Raw genomic sequence first — 27,990 nt, 5'->3', positions numbered from 1 at the left:
TTCTTCGATGGAATAGCCTGTACTTTCTATTCCCATTGAAGGTGCCTTGGATTGATTGATCAGTGCAGATGGAAGTTCTGCATATGCTTGGATTGTTTTCCTTCTAGACTTCTTCCTTGGGCATTTGCCATCCTAGTGCCTGTTTCCTGAAAGCCAAAGCTCTTGCCTGGTTGGCATGTTGTTCAGTACTGTGAGTCATCACAGTAGCAAGCAGCTTAGAAAGTCACATTGTTCCAAGCTGTTGAGGGAAGAAGTATGTATAGAATTTCAGATCCTCTGGTCACAGCTAGTCACTCCTCCTCTCCCATCCCGCCTCTCTCCTCCCTCCCAAATCTTATTTTGAAAACAAGTAACCATGCTGCTCTCCCTTCCTGGGGAGTACAGTGTGGTTGTATCATAGCAATGTGTGGGAAGTGCTAATCCAGACACCTTCTAACCTCCCTCTTAACTTCTGCTATTGCCTCAGATGCCAAAACACACAGCATTGGTTTCTTAAACAGCCCAGTTTAATGTATCCCCTAAACTTTTACAGTGTATCCTTTTCCTACTTTTTCTGAAGCTCAGAATTCCATTCCACAAATTAATTTGGTAATTTATTCTGAGACATTTAGTCGGTTTTCTCACTTAATGAGACGCTCTTTCAGTTGTACATAAAGATATTCTGCTATTAGAAATACAGCTAAAGTACTTTACAGCAAGTTATTTCTGCTATGTTACTACATAGCCAAAGCCATAGTGGGCTGTGAAGATCAAGTTCAATGATAGATTCGGAGCTAGAAGGGACCATCTAGTCTGTCTCTTCCCGCCTCCCCCTTGATTCCTCATTTAGATTTCTTTCACTTCAACCACATTGCCTTACATGTTTTTCTTGTTTTGAATGTTAAGTGTAGGTAAGTACTGTAGACAATAGATTTGCTTGGTGTATTCTTTTTCTCTTTTTACATTCAGTATTATTTTTCAGATCCTCTTTTTCTCCCTTCCCCTCCCTGTATTGAGAAAGCAAGAAAAAAAAAATTCCTTGTTACAAACATGTAGAGTCAAGCAAAACAGATTGCTGCATTGGATATGTCATTTCCCTCCCCCACCCCCAGGCAGAATAAAAAATTCTCAATCTTGGAGTCCATCACCTCTCTGTCAGGAGGTGGGGAATGTGTTTCATTATGATTCCTCTGGAATTGTGGGTGGTCATTGTGTTGATCAGAGTTCTTAAGCTTTTAAAGCTATTGATCTTTACGGTATTATTATTATTATATCTGTATAAACTTTCTCCAGGTTCTGCTCACTTCATTCTGCATCAGTTCATACAAGTTTTCTGGGTTTTCCCTTTCATTATTTCTTACAATAATTTTCCATTACATTCATGTACCATAATTCAACTATTCCATAATTGATGAGTATCCCATTAGTTTTCAGTTTTTTGCTTAACAAAAAATAGCCAAAAAGTCATTTTTAAAACCAAATGAGAAAGCTAGAGAAATGCGTGTGGAAAGAAATGAGAGCTATGAAAGAACGATTTGGAAAGAAAATGAATAGCTTGGAACAATAGGTATAAAATCTTACTCAAGGAAAAAATTTGTGAAAATTACAAATGACTAAATAGAAATTTAGTATGTATTTGTTGGGGGGGGGTGTTGTATGCATTTTTGCATTTTATCACTTGTTACTATGTTTTAAAAGAAGTTGGCAAATAATTTATTTCTTTTTCTTCTGCCTATACTCTCAAGCCCCTTTCAAAAAGGAAGAAAAATTCAATCTCCTGTCCATATTTCTCACATAATATTCAGTTCAATTATTGCTTGCCCATCACAGTCTGCGTATTTATCCCCATTTATGTGGGCCATAGTGGTTCCCCTCTGTGCTGTTTGTAGTTGTTGTTTAGTCATTGCGGGTGTCCAACTTTTGGTGACCCTTTTTGGGGTTTTCTTGGTAGATATAATAGAGTGGTTTGTCATTTCCTTCTGCAACTCATTTTACAGATGAGGAAACTGAGGCAAACAGAGATTAAGTGACTTGGCTCAGGGTCATACGGCTTGTATGTGTCTGAGACCAGATTTGATCTCAGGTCTTCCTGACTCTGGGCCTAGCATTCTATCCACTACACCACCTAGCTTGCCCCACTATTTTCTTGTATTGGTTCTTTCATTTCATAAATATACTGGCCTGAACTAATAAATGCGTATGTTCTAAACCAGTTTGGCTAAAGACATGGTCATAATTGTTTTAAAAATACACAGAATGACTGGGTAACATCACATTGAAGGAACCATACTTTTTTGTGGCTACTTTTGTAGGATTTGATGCTGTCATTACCTTTTTTTAAAAAAAGATTTGAATCATCTGGCAATGAACTTGTTTCATGTTTAGTATTTCCATTTGTAGAAGAAAAAAAAATAATAATGACATTACATAGTGAACAGGATCTGACCTCTGTGTCAGGAGGCCCATGATTCAGGTCCTACCTGTGGAATATAAATTTATATGATTCTGGAATGGAAATTTAATTTCTCAGTGCCTCAGGTGTGAAGAAGGTGTCAGGCTACCCAAGTAGAGGAAATTCTTCACTAGGACTGTACAGGTGAAATCACAGGCCCAGTGGGGGGAAACATGATTAGATTTAATCTTATAAGAAGAATTTGTTTTCTTCTCATTTATTTTATTTCTTCTGAATGGCCTAATTTATGACCTTCCAGAAATGCAAGAGAAAAATTTATTAGGCATTAGCACCATTTGCCTCAGATGACTTTTGTGAAATAGACAGCATTGTAACATTATGAATTTTCAGGACAATGATGATGCAGCATTATTTTTGGGGGAGCATAATTTTACATGAGTTTCTCTCATGTAGTAGAATTGCAGCAAAATATTAAACTTAGATATTTCCTTTATGTATCAGGTACCTGCTAAGGTTTACCTTTATAGTTTATCAGATGCTTCCCTCTTGAGCCTCTAGTCCCCTCTCTAATTTTTATACACCTTTCTCTTCTTCCAGTCCCTGAAATTAACTTTTTCCCCCTTTGGTCAAATTCAAAGAATCTATATAGAGTTTAATTACAATAATTGACTTTGCTACTGCCTCCACCTAGAATAAATATCTCCCTTACCAGTGCTGAATAACCATTTTGCCTGGAGCCTGTACATTTATTGAGCATAGGAGGACTATTTATTGCCTGTGCTTTGAAGCAGTTTTGATTATATCCTGATTACCTCTTAATTATATTGACAACCCATTGTCCAGGGGAAAGTGAATACCCCTGGGATTAAGGGTAGGAGAAGTGAAATTTATTTCATATTTTGAATTATTGGAAAATAGGGTGCTTTTCTTTTTCAGCCTTTGTTCATCCTGCATCTTAAAGATCTTCTCTTCCCCTCCCCAGATCTTTTTCATTTCACCTATATTTTGATTGTTTTAAAATTTTACAAAAATGAAGTTTTTATCCCTCTCTTTACTCCCTCACCATACACTTTCTGTCATAAATCTAATTAGCATAGAACCTTTTAAGCTCTCAGAAAACTGAGAACAAAGAACAAAATGTTGTTAAAACAAGAAACTAAAATCCAATGGATCAATCATCACCTTGTACAAAGTTAGAGAGAGTATGAGAAAAAAGTGATACTGTCTTTGAAAGTTAATACTTTTTGGCCAATGTCCCTAAAGAAATTTTTTTTTTAAATCTCACAAAGCAGTAAGTTAATTATATGAATTCAATTTATTTGAATGTAAATTGTTTTAATTTTTGAGCATATCACATGAAATCCAGACCCTAAATCGGTTCATTTTAAAGTATTAATACTTTGGGTCTAAGCCAGTGTTTTTTAATGGTCTTTACAGAAATGGACATAACAATATGTTGTAATAGAGTGCTTATATTCTAATAGGCAAAGAAGAGACAGGTGACCTTTCAGAACCTCACTATCTTCAAAGGACACAGAGGGAATAAAGAAAGACAAACTCAGGACCTAGGTGTGTCTTTGTTCTGTTTTGTTGATTTTAAGAGAGAAATAAGAAAGGGAGGGGAAAATTAATATATTGGGAAAGAAATGATAACGGAGGAACTTACTTTTCTCTTAATTTGGGTAGACTACAGGAAGAGTTCATAGTCATGGGGTTTGGGGTTGGTGGACTGGCCATTTCATGAACCTTACTAAATCAGTCAAGAGGGGTTGAATATTCATATACACTCAAACACTCTCACACAACCAAAAAGTTTTATATAGAAATATATTAAATTCAACACAGTTCTACTTAAATAAGTATAGGAAGGTAGAGGGCCTTAAGAGAGGGAATTTAGAGTTGGGAAGGAAAAGTCTCAAGCAAAACAAACTATCTAGTGAGGGCTGGTGATAAAAGAGGCCTTAAATGGAGAGAAAGTTTAAGAACCTGTTATTTGGTGAAGTGTGAAAGGGCAAAATGACTCCAGTTATAGAATCTTTCCTAAACTTTTTTTTTTTTTTTTGGTGAAGCAGTTGGGGTTAAGTGACTTTGCCCAGGGTCCCACAGCTAGTAAGCGTCAAGTGTCTGATACTGGATTTGAACTCAGGTCCTGCTGACTCCAAAGGGAGAGCTTTATTCACTGTGTCACCTAGCTTACCCTCCAAACTTCTTTTTTTGTTTATTTGTTTGGGTGGGTGTGGGAAGAAAAGGAAGGAAAAAAACAGTAATTGTTATCTTGAATGTGAATTGGATGAACTCATCCTTAGAATGAGGGTAGCAAAGTGGATTAGAAAATAGTTTCACTTCTTTAGAGTAATTCTTCATCTTGCATTTAAATTTTTTTAGTCTTTTAATTGTGTTTTGTTGATTTTGCATTGAACACTCTTTATTCTGTATTGACCTCTAATTTTTGACTTCACTTTACTCCTAATTTTCTCCTTTGGTTTTATTTCTTTTTTTTCTCTTGATATATTTGGTTGCCCAACATTTTTCTTTTTATCTTAGTCCTTTTTCTGGCTGCTCCTTCTTTTTTGGTATTGCAATGCTGCCATAACCACTTCTCCTTAGAGAATAATGGAATACGTGGTGGTTCTGTCTCTGTTTCCCTTAGTCCTTCCCTCAGGCCAAGGGCAACTGCCTTTAGGATCATTTTTAGCCTACCTAATTCCTCCTTCTTTCTTGTGACTTGGCAGAGCTGGATTTGCTTAGGGGTGGAAGTTAGGGGAATTGGGAAATGTCAGTCAGTCAATAAACAATTACAAAGTACCTCTTGTATGCCAGGCACTGTACTAACCACTGGAGATCAACCAAAGGGACAAAATGATCTCTTCTCTCAAGCAGCTCATGGACTAATGGGGGAAACACCTATGCATAGTTATACATAATAACTATACATAATGCGAACAACTATACATTGTATAGTTATATGTAGGATAAACTGAAAATAATCAACAGAAAAAAAGCATTAGAATTAGTGGGATTCAGAGATCTCTTGCCCACATAAGGGGACTAAAGATGTTAGGAAGGTAAAATTAACAGAACTTGCTGGACAGCAAATTGGATCTGGAAGATAAGAGAGTGAGGAATCAAAGATTGCAGATAGGTTGCCAGTGAAGTTGACTAAGAAGATGGTGGTTCCCTCTACAATAACAGGGAAGTTGGGAAGAGGGAGTGTTTTTGGGGAAAGATAATGAGTTCATTTTTGGACATGTTGGGTTTAAGGTATCTGCTAGACATCCAGTCTGAGATGTTTGAAAAGCAGTTGGAGATGGGAATCTGGAGGTCAACAGAGATATTGGGGCAGGATAAGTAGATTTAAGAATCATTAGCATAGAGGTGAAAATTGAATTTATGGGAGTGATGAGATCACTAAGTGAAATAGTATAGAGGGAAAAGAGAAGGGGGCCCAGGAGAGAGCCCTGGAGGATAGCCACCTTTAGTAAATGTGACCTGTATAAAAGATTCAGCAGAAGAGACTGAACTAGGAAGGGGTAGTGTCCCAAAAGCCTGCAGAGAATAGAATATCAAGAAAAAGGTGATCAACAGTGTGTACAAAGAGGTCAAGAAGGATGAAGATTGAAAAAAGGCCATTCACTTTGACAATATCATTGGTAACTTTGGAGAAATCATTTTCAACTGAATGATGAAATTAGCAGCCAGCGTTAAGAGAGTGAGAGGAGAGAAAGTGCAGACATCTATTATATAGATGGCCTCATCATAGATGGGCAGTTTAGCCCCAAAAGGGAGGAGAGATATGGGACATTGGGATGAATGGATCAAGTGAGTGTTTTTTGAGGTTGGAGGAAGTTATGTGCATGTTTGGCAGTAGGGAAGCCAGTAGACAAGGAGAGATTGAATATAGTGAGAGAGTTGGAGCCATAATTCCATGGCTGCATGATTGTAGCTTCCCCAAGCTTAACTCCTTTAAAGATATCTAGAAAATACACCTGAATGAATCCTGATGAGGAAATGTAAGAAAAATTTAGTCATTTTTTCCAACCCAGTTCAGCATAGGGAGATGGAAAAGTCTGTGGAGCCTTGGGATGAGTTCCACACTGCAGGCGGCACTTGCAGCAGGGAAGAAGAGGTCCCAGACACATACTGGAGCACCTCGAGCCCTTGACCTGTGCCAGGGCACCATGATAGGAACAAGTGCCATCTGTTAGCTTTGTTCCTCAATACCCAGTTCCTGATCATAGAGCCAAGGTAAACTGAGAGGTATACCAAGGGTTGCATTCCAGGGTAATGAGTGCTTTTGGTCTCTCAGGTGAGAAGATCAGGTTCAGAAGCAAGCAAGCGGCAGCAGTGAGTTCAGATCTCAGGAGCAGAGCAGGGGCTCAGTTTCAACATCCAGCTCAGTCTGAAGTCTGTAGAGGAATAACCAGGGCAAGAATTTCAGACCAAGGGGAAACCTGAAATTTTGTCACTCTGAGCCCGCAGATTCATAGCTGGCTTGTAGTGGCTGAGTCTAGTAGCAGTCTACTATTGCTTAACCCAAACCCAGGTCAGGAACTTATAAAACTTGGAACAAGAGGACAGAAATCGGACTTTATCCTATATCAGACCATTTTGGAAATCCCTTCATGGTTGGAGTGGGGCAAGGTGTGGACATCTGGGAGGTCCTCCCTAATCCTCCATCATTTAAGGAGAGCACCTCTCCTTAGCACCTCAGAGGAACTCTCCTGATCATTTCCCATCTGGCTGCTATCTTGGACTTCAGCATCTCTAGAAAGTCATCATTCTAGATGAAATCAACTCTGAAACTCACACCTTCACAGATCATTTCCCACCCTAGTTACAGAACTTAATCATGCCCCCAGGCCAGCTAACTTCCTGCCCCACCTCCCTTTTTAGTTTCTTTTTCTTTGTTGTCTCCTCCATTAGACTCTGAGTTCCTCAAGGGCAGAGAATTCCCTTATACCGTATGTCTTTTTTTGTATTCCCACTGCTTAGCACAGTGCCTGGCACAGGGTGGGCACTTAATAAATGTTGATTACTTCTGACTTTCAAAGCTTGCAGGTTCTTAATCTGGGCTGTCCCTGAAATTCTGGAACAGTCAGTCTCCAAAAATGAAACAAAAGGACCATCCCAGACCTTTCCTCCAAAAGCACACAGAGTTTTGCCCTAATGTCAGGTCTGAAATCAAGAAGTAGGCTGTTAGAATGAGCAAACAAAGTCAGGAGGACCTGAGTTCAAATCTGGCCTCAGACCAAACACTTGACACTTACTAGCTATGTGACCCTGGGCAAGTCGCTCAATCCCAATTGCCTTACCAAAAAAAAAAAAAAAAAAAAGAATGAGCAAACAAAAATAGAATCCCATTATAAAACTCTGTTGTGGTGACACAGATGCTCGAGACATAAACCCAGAAAAAATATTATGACTGAAAAACATCTATAACCAAAGCCTCAAAGACAAATACAGTTTGAGCACTAACTCAACAAAAATTGAAGAGGAAAACGAGAGCTATAAAAGAAATAATTGAAAATGGAATTACCAGTTTGGCAGAGAGGTACAAAACTTTACCCACACAACAAAACTCCCTGAAAATTAGAATTGACCAAATAGAGGCCAATGACTTCATGAGACATTAAGAAATTTTAAAACAAAGTCAAAAAACTGGAAAAAAAAAGAAGAAGGAAATGTAAGGTATCTCATAGGAAAAAGCAACTCACCTGCAATACAGACAGATCAAGGACAAAACATTTAAGAATTACCGGACTGCCTGAATGCTATGACCGAAAAAGAACCTAGATGTCAGTTTTCAAGAAATATTCAAAGAAACCAAGTGGAAATAAAAAGAATACATTGGTCACCTCCTGAAAGAAATCCCCAAATGAAAACTTCCAGGAATATTCTAGCCAAAATACAGAATCTCTAGGTCAGAGAAAAAATATTGAAAGTATCCGTAAAGTATTTACATATCCTCAGAGCCATAGTCACGGTCACACAAGATTCATCAGCCACCACAGTGAAGGAATGGAGAGATTGGAATACATTAATTCAGAAGGCAAAATACCTTACACTCAAGAAGAACTTATCCAACAAAAGTGAATATATTACTCAAGGGAAATGAACCTTTAATGAAATAGACAACTTCTAAGCGTTACCAAGCTATATAGAAACTTTCCAGTTCAAATAGAGTAGTTAATATCCGTACTATAGACCTTTCATGTCTGCCAAAAAGTAGGGAGAGGTTTATTCTTTTATCTCTTCTTGGGAACTATGCTTTTCCTTTGTAATTTTGCAACATTTACATTCAATTGTTTTGTGTTCTTTGTTGTTCTTTCTGTCTATAATGTTGTAGTCATTGAGTACATTATTTTTTTCTGGATCAGCTTCCTCACACTGCATCAATTTATTTTAGTCTTTCCATGTCTCTTTGTATTCATCATGTTGAACTGAAGAGTGGGTAGATTGAGATCAAGGAGGTAGCTACTCTAGGCAGGAAGAGACGAGGGCCTAAACTAGGATGACTGAAATAGGAGCGGAGAATATGGGCCAGATATTATAAATATTATTGCAAATGTGAAAACAAAGGACTGGCAACTGCTTACATGTGTATAGCCAATGAAAAAGAAAGATCATTCCTTTAGCACCTACTGTGTGCCATGCACTATTCTAAGCGCTAGATATGAAAAGAAAGGTATAAGACATTTTCTGTCCTCAAGGAGCTTATAGTCTAATAGAGAGCTAACACTTTTCATCTGTGTCTGGTGTCACTATTATTCAGGATGAGGCTTAGTGTATTAGTGGGGCAGCCAGGTGGCTCAGTAAATAGAGTGTTGGGCCTGGAGTCAGGAAGACCTGCGTTCAATTCCAGACTCAGGCACTTACTAGCTATGTAACCCTGGGAAAGACACTTAACCTCTGTTTGCCTTAATCTGCTGGAGAAGGAAGTGGCAAACAACTCCAATATCTTTGCCAAGAAAACACCATGGACAGTACTGGCATGCTATGGTCCATGGAGTTACCAAGAGTCAGATAGAACTGAAAGACTGAACAACAATAACTACAACAACATTAGAGTATTGATTTTCTTTGGATTCAGTTTTAGTCTAACCAAGTATTAGTCAGCTTTTGTTGTTGTTGGAATGGTTTAAGGTTTTAAGGTTGTTTTGTTTTGTTTTAAGGTTTTGAGATTAAGTAACCTCTCTAGGATCACACAGCTAATAAGTGTCTGCGGCCAGACTTGAACTCAGGTCTTCCTGACTGGCCCAGCACTCTATCCACTGAACTGCATAGCTGCCTCTGTTAGTATAAGGAGAAAAATAGGTACCAAATATCTATATACTAGTTAGACTCTAAAGAAATGACTGGTCTAGGATTATTTTTTTTTAAAACTAACCTACCAGAGCTTGCTTATTCAAATGATTGCTTGCTACCATTCAGAGCTGTCATCTTTGGAAGTTAGACACTTATTCCAATGATGTGAGCATTACTCTGTGTATTTTCAAGACTATTCTTCCAAAATTGTCTTGAGAACCAATTTACAAGCCAGGGCAGAAAATCAGTCATGTTTTTTGTCACACTTTTTTTTTGGCCCAAAATAATATTATCCAGCTTGATTACCTTCCTGTTTGATCAGCCTTGTGTTGAAATAAATTGTGTCTGTCATATCTACCCTTAAAGAATGACTTACTATAATTTAGGAGATATCAAGCTGTAGTTGGACATGTAGTAAGGAAATCTAGAATTCTCACATCAAGTATTTACTAGCTTATAATCATGGACAAGACAAAACTCTTTGAGCCATAGCTTTCTATTCTGCAAAATGAGAATAGTAATCCTTGTACCTCCCCATGTCACAATATACTTCTGAAGAAAATGTTTTTCCAACTTTAGTGCACCTGATAAATTTGATTAATTTTTTAAAATATCTGTTGTTCTTATGCAAACAATTGCTTCCAGCTCTTTGGATTATTTCAAGAAGATTTTTAGCAGTAGTCACATCTTTGGAATAAATGTCTAGCCTCTCACAATAACCACCTTGGACAGGACAACAGTACTCATCTAGATGTTTGTTTGGGTAACATTTATTTTGAAAATCAGTTCTATTACTTATAATCATACTTCATATCAGATCCCAGTGAATAATTCAATAAAACAATAATAGTAAATAAACATTTATTAAGTACCTACTATGTGCCATACACTGTTCTAAATACTATGAAAAGAAAGGTATTAGACAGTTCTTGCCTCAAGGAACTTACAATCTAATGGAGAATTAAGTCTTTTCATCTATATCTGATGTCACTTTATTCAGGACAAGCTTAATAAACATTTTTATGTCCAGAAATTAGCTTCTTCACTATCAGTCTTTTGCATTACTAAAGTTATGATGGGGCAGACAGACTAGGAAGGTGAAATGAGTAAGTTTATAGGATCATTTATTTAGGAGCTGAAAGTTGCTTTAGGAGCAGTATATTCAAACATCACACTTGCCAAAGGTCACAAAGATAGTAAGTTACAATACCAGGAGAGCAGGCACGTGGACGCATGCCAGTTTGACAGCCCCAGATGTTCATTTTGGCCTATCAGTTGAAAGTTTGAGTGAAAACTTTGTCTAAGATACATAGGCATCACACAACTGAGTTGTGGAAACAGATGTTAAGCAGCCAGACACTAAGCATCTGTTCTCAACCTGGTTGCCATCTATGATGTGACAGCTGAAAATGTCAAGCCCTGATTCATCCAAATTCTTCTACTTCATTAGTTATTTTCTCCCATAAATTAGACACTTTGTAAATTAACTCTTCTAAGTCACTTATAAATTACTGCTTTAAAAAAAAACAACTAAATGTCACCTTATTTGCCAGTGCTTTCCAGAGAAACATAAGCAAGGACGTAACTAAAAATTCAGTTAACTACATCCCAAGAGTTATTTAAGAGTTAATGTTTTTGGAACTATAGAAATCATCACATTTTTATGCCTGAGCCACAGGATTATTTAGTGAGTTAAATTGAAATGCTGGTCTCAAAGCTGAATTAAGAGATGTGATAATCATGGCAGGCTGGCTGGCTGGTACTTTATGCTTTGTTCAGGAGATCAATGTTCTTAACACAGTGAAAGCTAAGTATTTTTTAAATGTTCTCAACATTTAGGTAGTATATGTGTGTTTTAAGATTTGAAGTTATGTAAAAAGTTGAGTCATGCCCAGATGTTGACCATTAATAAAGCTATAGTGAGAAACTAAGTCAAGAGATAAGTCAAGTTCACTTAAAAGAAGCTAGTATCATTAAAACAAGAATAAGCAATGCTTCATTTTCTATTTAAGAAGCAAAAGATGCAGTTAAAGCTGTGTGCTTGGTTGGTAGGTACTGCCTACGTCTACCTGTTACTAGTTGGTGCTCATCCTGGCATATAGTTAAGTTGTCACATTACCCTTATGCCACATGGAGCTTGATTTCTCTAACATCAGGCCCCTTAGAGCAATGAAATCCTTATGTAAGAGTTGTTTGCTCAGCTTTTCTCTAGGGTTAGGAATGATTCTGTCTTCCTTTAGGGTTTGGAAGTAATTGGATAGGAGTCCAGGTGCCTGCAGTAACCATTACATGGTTTCTCTTTAATAATTCAGGCTATTTCCAAATCCACCTCAGATTATCACACAAATTCATTTTGAACAAACCAGACTGACTTGTGTAAGACTCTATCCTGTTTGACCAAGGGTCTGGCTAGATTGCCTCCAGTGGCCTAGTTCCATTAGAAATTGGTAAGAGTTCCTCCTTTGATATTAGTCAGTCTATCTTTTTACTACAAAAAGACAACCAACCAAAACCCAGTAAATGGCTACAGTAATGCCACTGACACTGATGACTTCAGGCGTTTCACTAGTCAAAAGGCTGTTTGTCATTGTATTCCTAAGTATCACCTCATAGTTATTTTTCTCCCATATCGTTGCCTCTTCTCAAATCATAAAATACTCAAGGGAAGAGAACATTTGTTCTAGATTATATCAAAGTACCTTTCACTTTGTAGTGGGTTTTTCCCATTATCTAAAGAAAATAAATAACCATCTTTATATTACCCTCTCTGTTCTTTTCCCAGGCAAGCTTGGGACCTAGCAGTTGATATTTGCCTCTCCCAATTGCCAACCATTATAGAGGAAGGAACTGCATTTAGGGTAAGTCCTTATAAGTATAAGCACTCAAAAACCCTCCTCATATCCCATTACGTTCAGTGTTTGGCTGGGGACATGTTTTTTCCTAACTGCATTGTGTGAACGATTTCACTGCTATGTGAAGAAATTGTACATTCATGTTTTGTTCACCTTTTTCTTCTAGGCCACAGATGCAATTCTAGATATCTTTGCTTTTCAGACATCTTCAGTGTCTTAATAACTCTTCATGTTAACCTACAATAATAAAAATGTTCTAGTTAAGACAAAAATGACCAAATCGACAGAACTGGTTATGAGTCTTTGTGGGAGAGGGGGAGGGAAGGCGACATTTGTTATTTAGCTTGCCAAATTCATTTTCTTTCTTTCTTTTTTTACTGCTATCATTTTGTGTGTGTGTGTGTGTGTGTTTTTAATAAGTTTTTATTGATGTCTTCTGGTTTTTTACATCATCATAGTTATCTCCAATATCCTTTCCCCTACTTAAGAGCCATCCTATATAGCAGATATTATTTTTAAAGACAAAGAAAGAAAAGAAAAAGAAAATTTTAAAAAATAAGCACTACTGGTCAGTACTTTAAAGAAAATTCAAACATATGTGCAATGTTTAATACCTGTAGGCTTCCCACCTCCACAAAGGGTTGTAGTGAGTGTGTTCTCTTAGATCTCTTCATTTGAGTCATGCTTGATCTTTATAATCTGCTAATTCACGTGTGTGTGTGTGTGTGTGTGTGTGTGTGTGTGTGTGTGTGTGTTCTTTCCATGTATATTGTCATTATTGTGTATATTGTTTTCTTGGCTCTGCTTACGTCACTTTGCATCAGTTCATCTATTGGGGTGGAGAACCTGTGGCCTCAAGGCTATATGTGGCCTTCTAGGTCCTTGGGTGTGGCCTTTTGATTGAGTCCAAGTTTTATAGAACAAATCCTTTTAGTAAGGGCATCTGTTCTGTGTAAAGTTTAGATTCAAAGGACCACACTTGAGCACCTAGAGGGCCACATGTGTCCTAGAGGCTGCAGGTTCCCCACCCCTGATTTAGATCTTTCCATACTTATCTATAGTCATCACATACATAATTTCTTACAGTAATTTTCCATTACATTTAAGTACCACAGTTTGCTTAAACATTTCCCAATCAATGAGTATCTACTTTGTTTCTACTTTGCCATCACAAAAAGTGTATATGAGGGCTTTCTTCTTAAATATGGCATCCTTGGAATATAATAAGCCCAGTAATAATAGTTTTGGATATAGACATATTAGTCATTTTATTTCCGTAATTCCAAGTTGCTTTCCAAAATGATAATACCATTTTACAGCTCTACCAACAATGTATTAGTGTGCCTGTTATTCCACAACTGCTTCAACTTTTTTTTGTCAATCTTTTTGACAATTTTTTTTGTTTTGCTGGATGTGAGGTGAAACCTTAGACTCATGATTCGAATTTCTCTGGTTATTAGTGAGTTGGAACATTCCCATGTAGTTGTGAATATGTGATACTTTGCAGTTCTTGTTTTGAGAATTATTTTTTCATATCCTTTGACCACTTAATCTATTGGGGAATGGGATATGTGTGTAGGTATCTACATCTTACATACGTAACCCTTATCAGGGAAATTTGATTCAAAACATTTTTTTCCCATTCAACCACTTCCCTTCTTATCCTTGGTACATTATTTCTGAGCAAAAGCTTTTCAATTTCATATAATCAAAGTTATTTGATTATTAAGTTATTACATTTATTATTACAAAGTTATTACAATGATTAAATTACTTATTTTATAATTGCCTCTGTTGTTGGTTAAGAATATATCTCCTACCCATAGATGAGAAGGTTGAATTCATTACCCTATTTCCAGAAATTAAGCAATTCATTTATCTGGTTAAACCAGTGTTCTATATCTAACTAAGTTATGTTGCTTAGAAATTTTGAATTACATTGAATGTGGGTCTTTATCAAATGGACATAGAGGGTGGAGACAAATACATCTATACCAACAGAGAAGATGAGTAAATTACTTTTCTTGGTCTTAATAAAAGCTTACATTTATATAATGTCCTGAGGTTTTTGAAACATTTTATTTGTAATGTATCATTTCATCCTAACAACAACCCTGTCAGGGAAATAATATATTAGTAGAAAATACAGTACATACAATGTCCATTTTAGAAATGAGGAAACCAAGGTTCTGAGAGATTCTGCCTCGTCCATAGACACATTACTTAGTAGTAAAATAAGGGTTCAGACATGAGCCTTCTTTCTCCAAGTCTAGGACTCATTTGACCCTTTGCCACACTACTTCATACTAAAAAGTGAATTCAAATCTGTATGCCAAGATTACAAATTGTAATCTGTATTTAAATACCCTTCATTTACTTTTTGTTTCTTAGTCACTGTAACTTTTTTAAAATAATTCATTATAATCATTCGTGAGGTAGCAAGGTATATATCAAACATGGCAAACTCCAGCAATGTCTTGGTTCACTTCATTCAGCATCAGTTCATATAAGTCTTTCCAGGTTTTTCTGAAGTCCTCCTGCTCATCATTTCTTATAACACAATAGTATTCCTTTACATTTATATACCACAACATATTCAACGCCCAACTGATGGGCATCCCCTCAATTTCTAATTCTTTGCCACCGCAAAAAGAGCTGCTGTAAATATTTTTGTACATGTGGATCCTTTTCCCATTTGTATGGTCTCTTTGGAATACAGACCTAGAAGTGGTATTGCTGGGTCAAAGGGTATGCACAGTTTTATAACCCTTTGGGCATAGTTCCAAATTGCTCTCCAGAATGTTTGGATCAGTTCACAACTTCACTAACAATGCGTTAGTGTTCCAGTTTTGTCACATCTTCTCCAACATTTATCATTTTTTTTGTATAATGCTTTTTTAAAAAAATTAATTGATTTATTTTTGGTTTTCAACATTCACTTCAATAAGCTTTTGAGTTTTAAATTTTCTCCCCCTCCCTCCCTGCCTGCCTCCCCAAGATGGTATGTAATCTGATATAGGTTCTACATATGCATTCCTATTAAACATATTTTCACATGTCTTGTTGTAAAGAATTAGAGCCAATAGGACTAACTACAAGGTAGAAGAAACTAAACAAAACAGAAAGGGAAAAAAAGAGCAAATAGTATGCTTCGATCTGCATTCAGACTATATAGTTTTTTCTCTGGATTTGGATAGCTTTTTCCATCGCAGCATTTATCATTTTCCTGTTTTGTCATGTTACCCCGTCTGATAGGTGTGTTGTGGTACCTCAAAGTTATTTTAATTTGCATTTCTCTGATCAATAGTGATTTAGAGCATTTTTTCATATGACTATAGATAGCTTTAATTTCTTCATCTGAAAACTAACTATTCATATCCGTTGACCATTTAACAACTGGGGATTGATTTATATACTTATAAATTTGACTAAATTATCTATATATTTTAGAAATGAGGCCTTTATCAGAGATACTGGTTATGAAAATTCTTTCCCAGTTTCTCCTAATCTTGGTTGCATTGGCTTTGTGCAAAAACTTTTCAATTTAATGTAATCAAAATTATCCATTTTGCATTTCATAATGTTCTCTGTCTCTTGTTTGGTCATAAATTCTTCCATTCTCCATAAATATGACAAGTAAACTATTCCTTGCTCTCCCAGTATGCTTGTAGTATCAGCCTTTATATCTAAATTGTGTACCTAACCTATTCCACTGATCCACCACTCTATTTCATAGCCAGTTCCAAGTTGTTCTGTTGATTGTTGCTTATAACACAATTTAAGATCTGGTATGACTAGGCCACCTTCCCTTGCATTTCTTTTCATTAATTCCCTTGATGTTCTGGATCTTTTGTTCTTCCAGATGAGTTTTGTTATTATATTTTCTAGCTCTGTAAAATAATTTTTTGGTAGTTTGATTGGTATGGCACTGGGCAATGTCTTGAGAGATAAAATGTGCCTCTCTCATGACATGGTTTCAGCATAATTGAAAGTCCAGAGCCTGTCTCACCATTGAAAGATGTTTTTCCCCATCACATCAAGGTTCTCTTGAGCCTTTGAAAATATGACCAACTCTCTCAGTCACACTGAGCTGGGAGAACCTTTTCTTCCTTTGCCAATCTTAGTTTCCTTGTTTGAGATATCAATCTTTTTTTCCCCTTTTTTATATCCATATATAGGACCCAGTTGACATTACTAGCAAAAGAGCAGCATGTAAAAACCCATAGACCAAGACTGATTTTAAATGAAGGGAGAAAAAGGAATTTAATTATGTAACATACCTGAATAAAAACCACTCTCCTAATTTTCTTTTAACCTATAGCAACTGTTTCAGGGACTATCCACTTACCTAATTTCTTTTAAAAAACCAATTTATGAGTAGTTTATATTAAGTGTGAAAAATATTACTTTCCCTTAATCATAAATTGGCCTTTCAAGTATAATTAACTATATTTTGGCTGACTCTCCATCAATGTTAATCCCTAAATTTTTTTTAATACCAACATATTTTTTCATTTTTCATCTTTCATTTTTCTGTTTTTCTCTTCTGTTTTTACATCACCTTCATTTCCAAATGGATCACTCTTCTACTCCTAACCAGAGAGCCATCTCTCACAACAAAGAAATTGAAAAAGAAGCAGTTAACAAAACTAACCAACACATCGCCTGAATCTGACAATATATGCACTGTTCCACACCCACCTTTGCAAAGAAGTAAAGGAGGTATATTTTGTTGTTGTTTCTCTGGCACCAAGCTGGGTCATTATAATCACTTTTTTTTCTTGTTGTTATTTCCATTAACATTATTGAAGACATTGTATGTATTGTTTTCCACATTTTGCTTACTTCACTCAGCACCAGTTCATATAAGTTTTCCAAGCTTCCCTGAATTGTTCATATTCATTCTTTCTTACAGCATTGTACAACTCCGTTATACTGATATAGCCACATTTAGCCATTCCTCAATCATTAGGCATATCTTTTTTTTTTAGCTCTTTAAAACCACCAAAAAAGTGACACTGTGATTATTTTTTTTGTATGTTGGACCTTTCTGTCCTAACAAAGCCTTTTTCTCAAGAGTCATGCTGTTCTGACCCTCAAGTTACTCTTTTAAAAATATGAAACGGAATTCTCAATGCTCACTTTACTCCAGTAGATCTCTTGGGACCATGACTCCCTAGACTATGAGTCAGGCCCTCACACATTGCCCACACTCTTGGGATTTTAGGGACTGCAAATAGAAATCATTATCATTAACTATTTTTGCTTTATATTTTCTTTTTATAACAGATAGGATAATTTCATTTCTCTTTTTAAAATACACAGTCCTGAAATGATCCACCTTCCCCTCTCCTCCCCTCCAGGAAAGCATCAGAATAGCAAAAGAAAAAGGGTCCATTTTTCATTCATACAGTATTGTTTCACTTTGTGCTTAGGAAAGATAGAACTGTGTATAAGAAAAATTGAACATGTAAGAAAGAGAAATTAATTGTCGCTTGATCTACATGAAGAAATATATTAAGAAAATGACCTAGTCATCTTCCTATATAACCAGGGAGTATGTTCTCTTATGTCCCACCTTTTTATTGTCTGTCTTCATTTTTCTTCAAAGTGGTTTAATACAAGCAGTCTCAGAATAATTTTTCTATCCTTTATGGGAGGAAAAGAATTTTAAAATGTTTATTTGGAAAGATTCATTACTGGTATTTCACTGTTCTGGTCAAAACTCACAATCTTATTTGTATATGAAATACACATAGACGTCTACTTGTGCTATATACATGGAAAAGAAGAGCAAACTCACTACTATTTCTGTTTTGTCCCACAGCATAGTCCATTCTTTGCTGAGCAATTGACTGCATTCCAGGTGTGGCTCACAATGGGAGTAGAGAACAGGAACCCACCAGAACAACTTCCTATAGTCTTGCAGGTAAGGTTCTTTGGTTCACATAGCTTGATTGGTTAGACCCCGTGACAGCTAAGGAAAGAAAGACAAGAAGAACACACAGCCCTAAGCTCAATTGTGTAGCTTTTGTGAAGTGTATGGGGTATGTGAAACATACGCCTGCTGATTGCTATACTCTGGGCCAGATGGTATTTGGGTAAATTAATTATATTAATTCCTTAAGGAGTAATTAAAATTAGTTGTTTGGATATTCCGAAGGCTTTCTTGATAAAGGCATCGAATGTCACCCTATCCCCAAATAAATGTAAATTTAGATTGTCCATTAGCCTGTTCTAAAGTATCGATTTTTACCCACCCTTACCTCTTCTCATCTCCATTCCTTTTCACAATGAACTTTGATTTGAAAATGTGTGAAACAAATATCTTTTAATATAGCCTATTGGCTGTATTGTGCCCTCCTTGGCTTTTAAACTACAAACATGTGAGGCAAATATTTCTTGTGAATACCTTCTTGCTTTAGAAAAAGTGTATTCTAAGAAGGAACAGTACCTTTTGTCTGTTGGCTGATTATTAACACAGAAACATATACTCTTGCTAGAGATCTGTCTACCTCTTTGGCAAGAAGGTGTGTATCAGAGTTGTAGTGGTTACAAAGAATGTCCTTTCTAGGTATCTTGTTGTGTTTTTCCAAAACTCATACTTGCACCCAGTCATTCACTTTGGGACATACAACTTTCCCTACCTCCTTCCTTCCTTCCTTCCTTCCTTCCCCCCTTATTTTCTCCCTTCTTTCCTTCCTTCCTTCCTTCCTTCCAGTAAAGGCATTCTTTGGTCTCCATCTACACCTGATTTAAGTTTAGATGTCTAATGGGAAGAGTCCCATCTCTAAAAGGTAATAGTTGCCAGGTTCAGATCAGTGCCTTTTTCTAAGTACAGTGATTTGGTTCTTTTGCCTATTGTGAGACAGGAATTTGTTTATTATCTTCTACCTTTCCAAGGACATCTGCTTCACTTCCTTCCTAATAGTAAGAATTGCACTTTCTCTGCTAAATGCTACTAACCATTGTGAAGGGCAGGACCATCAGACTTTACTAGATCAAACCTTCATTTCTCAGTGGTTCCATGGCTGAGTGAGCTTTTGAAAAATAGATGAACAGTTTATCTCTGTCCTTACAATGAAAGTTGGCAGGTATTCTCTCTAGTATTCAGTCTATGTTGTGCCATAATATTAGCTGGCAACTGAGGATTTTATTCATAATTAACCTTACAACAGATCTGAAATTTTATCTGGTACAGAAATCTCCCTCAGCAATCTCCCATGGTAAGACAAGGAGACAAGAGAAGAAAGGGTCAATTTAAATTCAGTACACAAATATAAGCATTAAATAGAACCATTCATCGATTAGGAAAGCAGTATATAAGCATGTGTGTGTGTGGGTGTGGGTGTATCTGCTGTGCTAGTTGCTACAGGTACAAAGATGAAAAATTACTCAATTTCTACACTCAAGGAGCTAATAGTCTACTTAGGTTGTGTCAGGGTGACACAACATATATTCAAATAAGCCTATTAAAAGGTAGAACGTGGTATTGGCAGAAAGACAGAGAAAGAGAGCAAAACAAGGGCTTGAGGAACATCTGAGGAAAAGGTCACTTTTAGCTATTCAGAATTGGGAAAACTTCTCATAAGAAAAGAATTTCAAGAGGTAAGACTAAGAAAAAAGCCTTTGGCAAGAAGGTGTATATCAGAGTTGTAGTGGTTACAAAATGGGTGCAAAGAACGCATTCGAGGCCTTGTAAATAGTTGACATGAATTTGTGGAAGCTGGAAAGGGCAGAGTAGAACAGATAGTTTGGTTGGGACATTAAATGTATGAAGGAAAGTAATGTGAAATAAAGTGGAATGGACAATTGGAGCCAGACTATGGAGATTTTAAATACTTTTATGTTTTCTCTATGTAGAATATAGTGCAATTATGTGTATAACTATAAACTCATTGAGAACAGGGGTTTCATACTTGGTATTTATATCCCTTGTGCCTAGCCCATTCCCCTGGTCCATGGTAATTGTTTGTTATTTGAGTAAATAAGTTGTAAGGGAAGGAAAAGGAGAGGATCCAAGGTTCAATTCTTCTTGAATCACTAATTACAAATTTCCATCACAGGAAGCTATACCTTTCTATCCAGAAGCAGCACAATAATCTTCTAGTTTTCCCTGATACTATTGTATAGTAAACCAGAATCTTTATGTCACAAGGGCATGATGCCAAACATGTTAAACTTGGTTCTTCTAGGGACCAAACCTAGAGAATCCTTTTGTAAATCGTTTTTTATTGACTTTTTTAAAGTGTTCCATTTACAATCCATACTCCCTCAGGGAAGAAGACCTAACAAAGCCAATATCCTGCTGCCAAAATAAGAAAAAAACTCCTTTGTAAAATAAAAGAAATAGGTTTTTGGTTTGTTTGTTTTCAGTGTAATTCTATAAAATTAGCATAGACAGAAGATTCTTAATTTTTGCTAAGGGCTTTCCTTCTAGTCCTTTGGCCAGTACAGATGGATGGTATTAATGTATATTCTGCTGAGGAATTAAGCAAGACAAGATTCACAGAAGTACTTGTTTTATTGGGTGCTGCCCTATAATATTATAGCTGCTCATTGACCTTCCTTTTTTTTTTCCTATCATGCATTATCTTGAAAAGTATTATTAATGCCAAAGCCTAGACTCTGTTATCCATAAATTATCCGACTACACCTTGGCAGTTCTTTAAATGTTGCTCAGAAGAAAGAGAACTTTAATTGAGAAACTTGTTCATTTTTAACAGTTTGCTTTTCTTTTCATGTAGTGGACAAAATTTCTTCTACCTCATCCCCAAAGGCAGAGGCTGATGACTGTCCTGGGTCAGTCAACAGCTTTAAAATATATCCTTGTAATGTACAGTTGCTTCACTGTCCCTTATGGAAAAATTACTGTATTGCCCTGTAGGTCAATAATGTCTCCAGAAGCAGAGTTTGGGTGTCCCCCATTCCTCCTTCCTGGCCCCTCTCTTCGCTGGCTAGGAATCTCAAAGGCCTTTTGTACAATATATGTCTGTTCAAGAACCTCTTCTATGAAATCAGCCAAAATGGAAATCTAACTACTCCTTTAAAACCTTCAGTTTGGGGAAAGGGCCTCCAAAGTAACTATTCTTCCCTCCCCTAGTCTGTTCCAGTTTTGGATGGTTCTGATGTGGGGGATTTTATTCCTTACATCAAATCTAAATCCATTTCTCTACAACTTCCATTCATTACTCGTTAATCAAATAGAATACTTCTAGTCCTTCTATTATAACAGAATTTCAGATACTTGAAACAGCTTATATATTGTTCTCCTCCTCTGATCTAAACATCTTCAATTCCTTCAGTCAATCGTATTATCTGTTAGTCTCCAACCCCTACTCTTCCTGTTTGGCCTCTGGACACAATCAAGTATGTCATTGTCCATCTTAAATTATACCTTCTAGAACTGACTACAGTACCCCAATTATACCTGAGCATAGAAGAGTGTAGTAGGACCTTTACCTCCCTCATTCTGGACATTTGCCTCTCAGTGTTACCCAAAATAATGATAGAATCCCTCTCTTTTCTCCCAGTAGAATTTCAGCTCTTTGAGAAAGGGATAGTCCCACTTTTTTATTTGTATCCCCATTGACTATCACATAGTTGGTGCTTAATAAATAATTTTGCTTGATTAGCTTTAGGAACCATTATATCATATGATTGACTTACTTTGAGCTTTTATTTCACTAAATCTCCCAGTTCTTTTTTCACATGAACTATTGTTAAGCCACATTTCCCTTATCCAATATCGTATGGGTTGTTTTTTTTTTTTAACCCAAATGTAGAAAAAAAAATTACATTTATTCTTATTAAAAACCATTCATTAGAAAATTAAAAAAACATTCACTGATAATGTTTGTATGTACATTGGTTGGTGTTTCTGGAGGTTTATTGTGTAAGTCATATATCTGCAGAGTTGTCCCCTAACCTTAGGACAAAACAATACAAATTGCTTCCCATTTTTATATGCTCTTCAGTTCTTATGAAGCAGTGCCCAGGGCTTTCAGACATTGTCCTAATTTGTTTCAATTTGTAATATTTGTGAAAGAGTCACAGGAATGAGGGAGATAGATAGAAACAGAGAGGACTGATAAAGAAAAGAAATTTATTTTCTGTAATAATTTAATACCCTAAAAATCCACCTTAATTCAAAATTTGTAATTGGTAAAAGATAAATATAAGGATTTCATTAAAATGACTCTGGTCAACTTCATTTGCATCATTTCATCTGCTTTTGTTATTTTGTAATATTAATGAAACTAAGTCAAAGTTTAAAGCAGGAATAGTGTTTTGTTATCTTCTACTTAACTCTGATAGGGTCCTCTAGTTCTTATCTCCAGTGTCGTTGTCATTACAGTCTAGTGTTCAGTAATGAACCACTGCCATAGACAAGTATGGCTTTAATTTGAATCCTCACACAGGTTTATATCTGTTCTTTACTTTAGACTGGCAGAGGAGAACAGTTATGGGAATAACTCATCAGGTCACTAGTATTTAATTTTTTTAATTCTACACCAAGATTGACTCAGTCAGAAATACAAGGCAGAAACAAGAAACGATATTAAATTACAACATCAGATCAACAGCTCCTAGAGAGACTGTTCAAGAAACTGAGAGAGTTCTAGCTGTCTGTTTAGACCCAATATTGAATGGGACCTTAGGGGTCACCTCATTTATCCCTTTATTTTCCAGATAAGAAAACTGAGGCCCAGAGACACTAAGTAGAGCGTCCTGTTTCACACAGGTTTTTAGTATCAAGCCAGTATTTTAACTCAGTTCCACTGACTCTAAACTGAGTACTCTTTTCCATACCACTTTCTTCTATTGGTTGTTCAACAAATAGAAAGAATGCTTTCCCGTAAGAAACTTGGTGTGATAGACTACTATTTTTGTAGTGAATTTTTCTATGAATTAGCCTCCTAATTTATATTTTTAAAATGCTATCGAGGTTCTCCTCTTTTGAATATTTTGTATCACTCAGTTCCACCAGATCACATTTATATAGGCCTGCTAGCTTTGCATAGCTCTTTACAATACTTTATCTCCTTTGATCTTCGCAATAACCCCGTGAAGTAATTATGTTATTCTCATCTTACAAATGAGGAAATAGTGTCAGTCAGTTGTGGTCTTCTTACCTTTAAGACCAGATCTCTAATATACCATGCTGCCTCTCTAAGCTAGCACTTCACTATTATAAACTAAGCTTTGATAATGAAGTTTACTGGACTCATTTCTTCTGTTTTTAGGTGCTTTTATAATTCTTTGTCAAGGAAAACAAAGTTCTTTTCTTATTTGGAAATGTTTAAAGAGTAGGATGAATAAGAGAAATATAATTGGTCTTTGTGAACATCATGTGTAGAATTTGATGTGTTTGACTTGCTGTGATACTGCACCTATGATTGGGCCCTTCCACTTGCTCAAACTTGAGAAATGAGGAGACTCTTTCACCCAAGGTCACCTGGGGAATATGAAATCCATGCTAGTCAAAATATCAGAATGTTACAGTCTCGAATAAAACATTAATCCAAAATATTTCTGAGATATAATTACATGTTCTTTTAACTATGAGCTGAAAGAAATGCAAATTTTAGTCAACATGTAGTGCAGCTATGAGTTATACATGAGTGGGATGGAAAGTAGCAGAATCAGCTGTACATTTGGGGAAAGTGGCTGGGGTCCAGAGGAGATGAGTTTAAATTTTCTTTCTCGTCCATCGGAATCATTTAGTGGTTTAAAACGTCTGCCTTTATTCCTCAGGTGCATATTTGGGAATAGGAGATCTTTTTTCAGGGTTTGGACTTAGAAGGGTTTGCAATAATATTTTTTTCTTCCTCTTTCTATAGGTGCTGTTAAGCCAAGTTCATCGGTTGAGAGCTCTCGACTTACTGGGAAGGTTTTTAGACTTGGGCCCCTGGGCAGTGAGCCTGGTGTGTACTTGTTGCATTAGCTCACAGAAGGGAAAAGAACCTTTCAAATGAGTTAATATATAGACTATGTACAATAAGTCATTCTTGCATGAAGGGAATGGGAAAATCTTTTGTGAACTTATTGAATGTCTCAAAACTGACCACAGCCTTATATCCCTAAGTTCAATTTCAAATCTGGCTGTGTTCAGTAGGATTTGGAAACTGCCGAATGTACTTGAAATGTGTTCGCAATGGGCCAAAGCAACTACCATTATTCACTTTTTATCCCTCTTCTTCCATCTGAGATTGCACCTAGCCATAGCCTTTGCAGAAAAGAAAGTACAGTAACACCTTACTCACTTATCTGGAGGTCCATTATCCGGCAACCTCAGCTATCCGGAACACAGCCAAGAACCCGGAAGTAAGCAAAAAAAGGCCTCTGAGCAGCCAAATTAGATGTAATAAAGTCCATGAAATATAGCCGAGCGTTCTACTCATGGAAGAGCCATTCAAGTGCTTACTCTGAGCCTATTTGCTCAAATTTAGACCCATCGACAAGCTTGGTTATCTGGTTACCCAGCCATAGAAGATTAAGGGCAAATTAGGACAGGGGAAGAGGGAGGCACTGTAATAGATAGGCATATTGACAAGAACAAAAAATGACAACTTACATCAAGGAAAGGTTGTAAAAAGCTTCAAAAGTGGGTAGGAAGTCAAATAGCATAGTAGGTTCAGGCCATTTAGTATAGGAGCAACCATTCCTACATATTTTAATAGTCTCACAAAGCACTACTGTATTACATAGCCCAATATAATCATTGACATTCATAATAATAAACCTAAATCATTGAAGTTAATTATTTTCAATGTTATCAGTATCAGAAGACAGAGACGTGTGTAATAATACATTTGAGAAAGATTTCTACCCTAAATGATTAAACATAAAATTTAGTTTTAGAATGATAAGGGACCTGCTTCATTTGTATGGGTAAAAACCTCCTTCGCTGACAATGCCTAATAAATTAGAAACCACTATAGACAGAAATGCTGAACTATCTGCAAATAGGCATAGGGATAGCCAAATGCCCCCAACCCTGCCCCTGACAATATTGCAGTTGGATCTGAGGCTTCAGCTCAGTATGTCATCTGCCCTGGTTGCAAAAGGCACTTCTTTTGTGGTGGAGGAATGCCTTTGTGCTACAAACATAAGGTGTTTGGGGTTTAGAATTTTTGTTTTGTTTATATATTATTTTTGTCTTATAATACTGTAAGATGACTGCAAAGCCTTACAATTAAAAATAATTGAACTTCTCCAGATGTTCTGCAAACTGTGGCGCATGTGCTCTCTCCCATTTCCCCTGTATTTTTTAAATTAAGGGGCTCCCCACAAGAGGGTATTCTGCCAGAAATTCTGGGAGGTATTGAACCACTGCGAGGGCCAAAAGCTGTCACCTGCTCCATGTTAACTAAGCACCAAGCTTTCTCATCCCAGCGATATCAACCTCTCCAGGTTGTTCTCAACCTTGTGTGTATTATTGTGTGTATTTTTGTGTGCATTATCATGTAAAATTGGCAAGAGGTGGGCAATGGGTCCTACCAGAATACTTCACATGCTTATCGAGAATTTAGGAGACGTGTGTGTGTGCGTGTGCGCGCGCGCACGTGCACACGCATATACCCACATGTGCCTGCTTATGCCTGTGCACAGTGAGAGCGAATAGCCTTATTTGAAGATGGAAAGCAGCATGTTTTCAGGCACAAAGCTGTATTCATTATAATGAGGAAAAGCTGCCACTAGATTAATTCTGGGGCTCTGTAGACCAGATGAGTCTCGAAATACCTGGCAACTTTAAGGAATTAAATCAGAGATGAATAAATCTGGAGGAAATCCCTCTTTACTATAAATCAGGGATATTCATTCTGATCATATTTCGCAGATGTGCTGAAAATAATGTTGCATCTGTGTCCCAGAGCTCTGCAGTTCTGCCACCTGTGCCACTCACTTCCTGTACAGAACCTATAGTGAAATCATTGGTAATTTTTAATTTTCTTTTTCTTTTTTTTCTCTCTAGGCCCTGTCAGTTGGCATCTTCCCTTATGTTCTGAAACTGCTCCAGAGCTCAGCCAGAGAGCTGAGGCCACTTCTTGTTTTCATATGGGCCAAAATTCTAGCTGTGGACAGTGTGAGTAATCTCCTATTTATTTCATGTGTAATGTGTGTGTTAGTTGGTGTTTATACTTTCCTGGGTTGTTTTTTTTTAACTAGGGTTTTTTTTTTTATCCTAAGCTTCCTCCCCCTAAACAATGTAAGATACAAGGGTTAGAAGGCATAGGTTCAGTTAAAATGGACTTTTCTGATTTTTTAAACATTCAGACATTGGTTTCACTTGTAATTACCACTATTGCCTTCTTCCTTTTCCATGGTTTTCATCTCATCCTTTCCCAACTCCTTTAAGGTTTTACACTACCAGTTATCTATCCCCTCACTCTCTCTTGCATTTTCAAGTCTTTCCTTCTCCAATGATTTCTTTTTTATCTACACTTTTCTGTCTTCTCTCTCTTTTAAAGGGAACTGCTATCCTAGCCCCTTCATTTTACATTTTTTGAAAGAATGTTCTACATTTGTTGTATCAATTTCATTGCTACCCACTACACTTAACCACACTCTGACTTCCACCATTTCTGAAAATATACACTTACATGGAAGTTATGACCTCCTAATCAATAAAGTGATATCATCCTCAGTCTTCATTCTCCTTGACCTCCCTGTAACAATCTATATACTATTGAACACCTCCTCCTTCTTGGAGCTCTTTTCTGATACTGCCCTCTCTATTTTTACCACCTGCTCTTCTGCCTACTTTTCTTCCTCTTTCAGTGAATCCATTTCCCATTTCACAATATATATGAGCTATCCCCAGAGTTTAGCATCTGATGGGTGTTTTTTTTTTCCTATATTCTCAGTTTCAGAGACTTCAGGAGTTCATATGACGTCACAATCTATATCTCTGGCCCTATTCTCTCCTAGATCTTCAGTCTCACAGATTGTTTTATTGCTTCTTCAAGCACTCATTCATTCTATAAATATTTATTTAAAAACTACTTTATAACATTCATGTTTTCTTTTTGGTTTGGTTTGGTTTGATTTTTGTGGTGGTTGATATTATCTAATTTGCATTAGGTGGTCATTGCTTTATTTTTTTTTTTCCTGGTTCTGCCTATTTCACTTTATATCAGTTCATCTAAGTCTTTCCAAGTTTCTCTGAAACAACCACCACAAAGCAATTAAATCTGAATGCTGTGAAATTATATGAAACAAATTTATCCACAAAGAAAAGATATGAGAAGACAACTCCCTTACCGCTTTGGAGAATATTAGTAAATAAAGTCATATTTTTTTTCTGTATGTTGAGAAGTTTTATTGGATTTCTTTATCTTATTTTTTTCTTTTAAAAAATTATTTATTATAAGGGAGTGGGAGAGATATGATGGCAGGATGCGTTTAGGTGTTGTAAAAAGAAAAGTAATAGAAGCA

The 27,990-nt window shown here is 36.5% G+C and overlaps 1 protein-coding gene across 2 annotated transcripts in view; it reads left to right on the top strand.

The window, feature by feature from the left end:
- RPTOR (regulatory associated protein of MTOR complex 1) overlaps positions 1-27,990 on the top strand; it is a 488,176-nt gene that overhangs the window by 295,072 nt on the left and 165,114 nt on the right. For both annotated transcript variants that reach the window (XM_027850143.1, XM_027850144.1), the window contains 4 exons: positions 12,480-12,555; positions 18,377-18,478; positions 24,393-24,476; positions 26,528-26,638. In XM_027850143.1, the coding sequence (XP_027705944.1) occupies positions 12,480-12,555; positions 18,377-18,478; positions 24,393-24,476; positions 26,528-26,638 (373 nt within the window). The remainder of the gene's footprint in view (positions 1-12,479; positions 12,556-18,376; positions 18,479-24,392; positions 24,477-26,527; positions 26,639-27,990) is intronic.

Source organism: Vombatus ursinus, unplaced genomic scaffold (genome assembly GCF_900497805.2).
Source record: "Vombatus ursinus unplaced genomic scaffold, bare-nosed wombat genome assembly UNPS02008996.1, whole genome shotgun sequence".
Lineage (NCBI taxonomy): Eukaryota > Metazoa > Chordata > Mammalia > Diprotodontia > Vombatidae > Vombatus > Vombatus ursinus.
The sequence above is the reverse complement of the archived record's forward strand: the minus strand, read 5'-3'. Positions and strand labels throughout refer to the sequence as shown.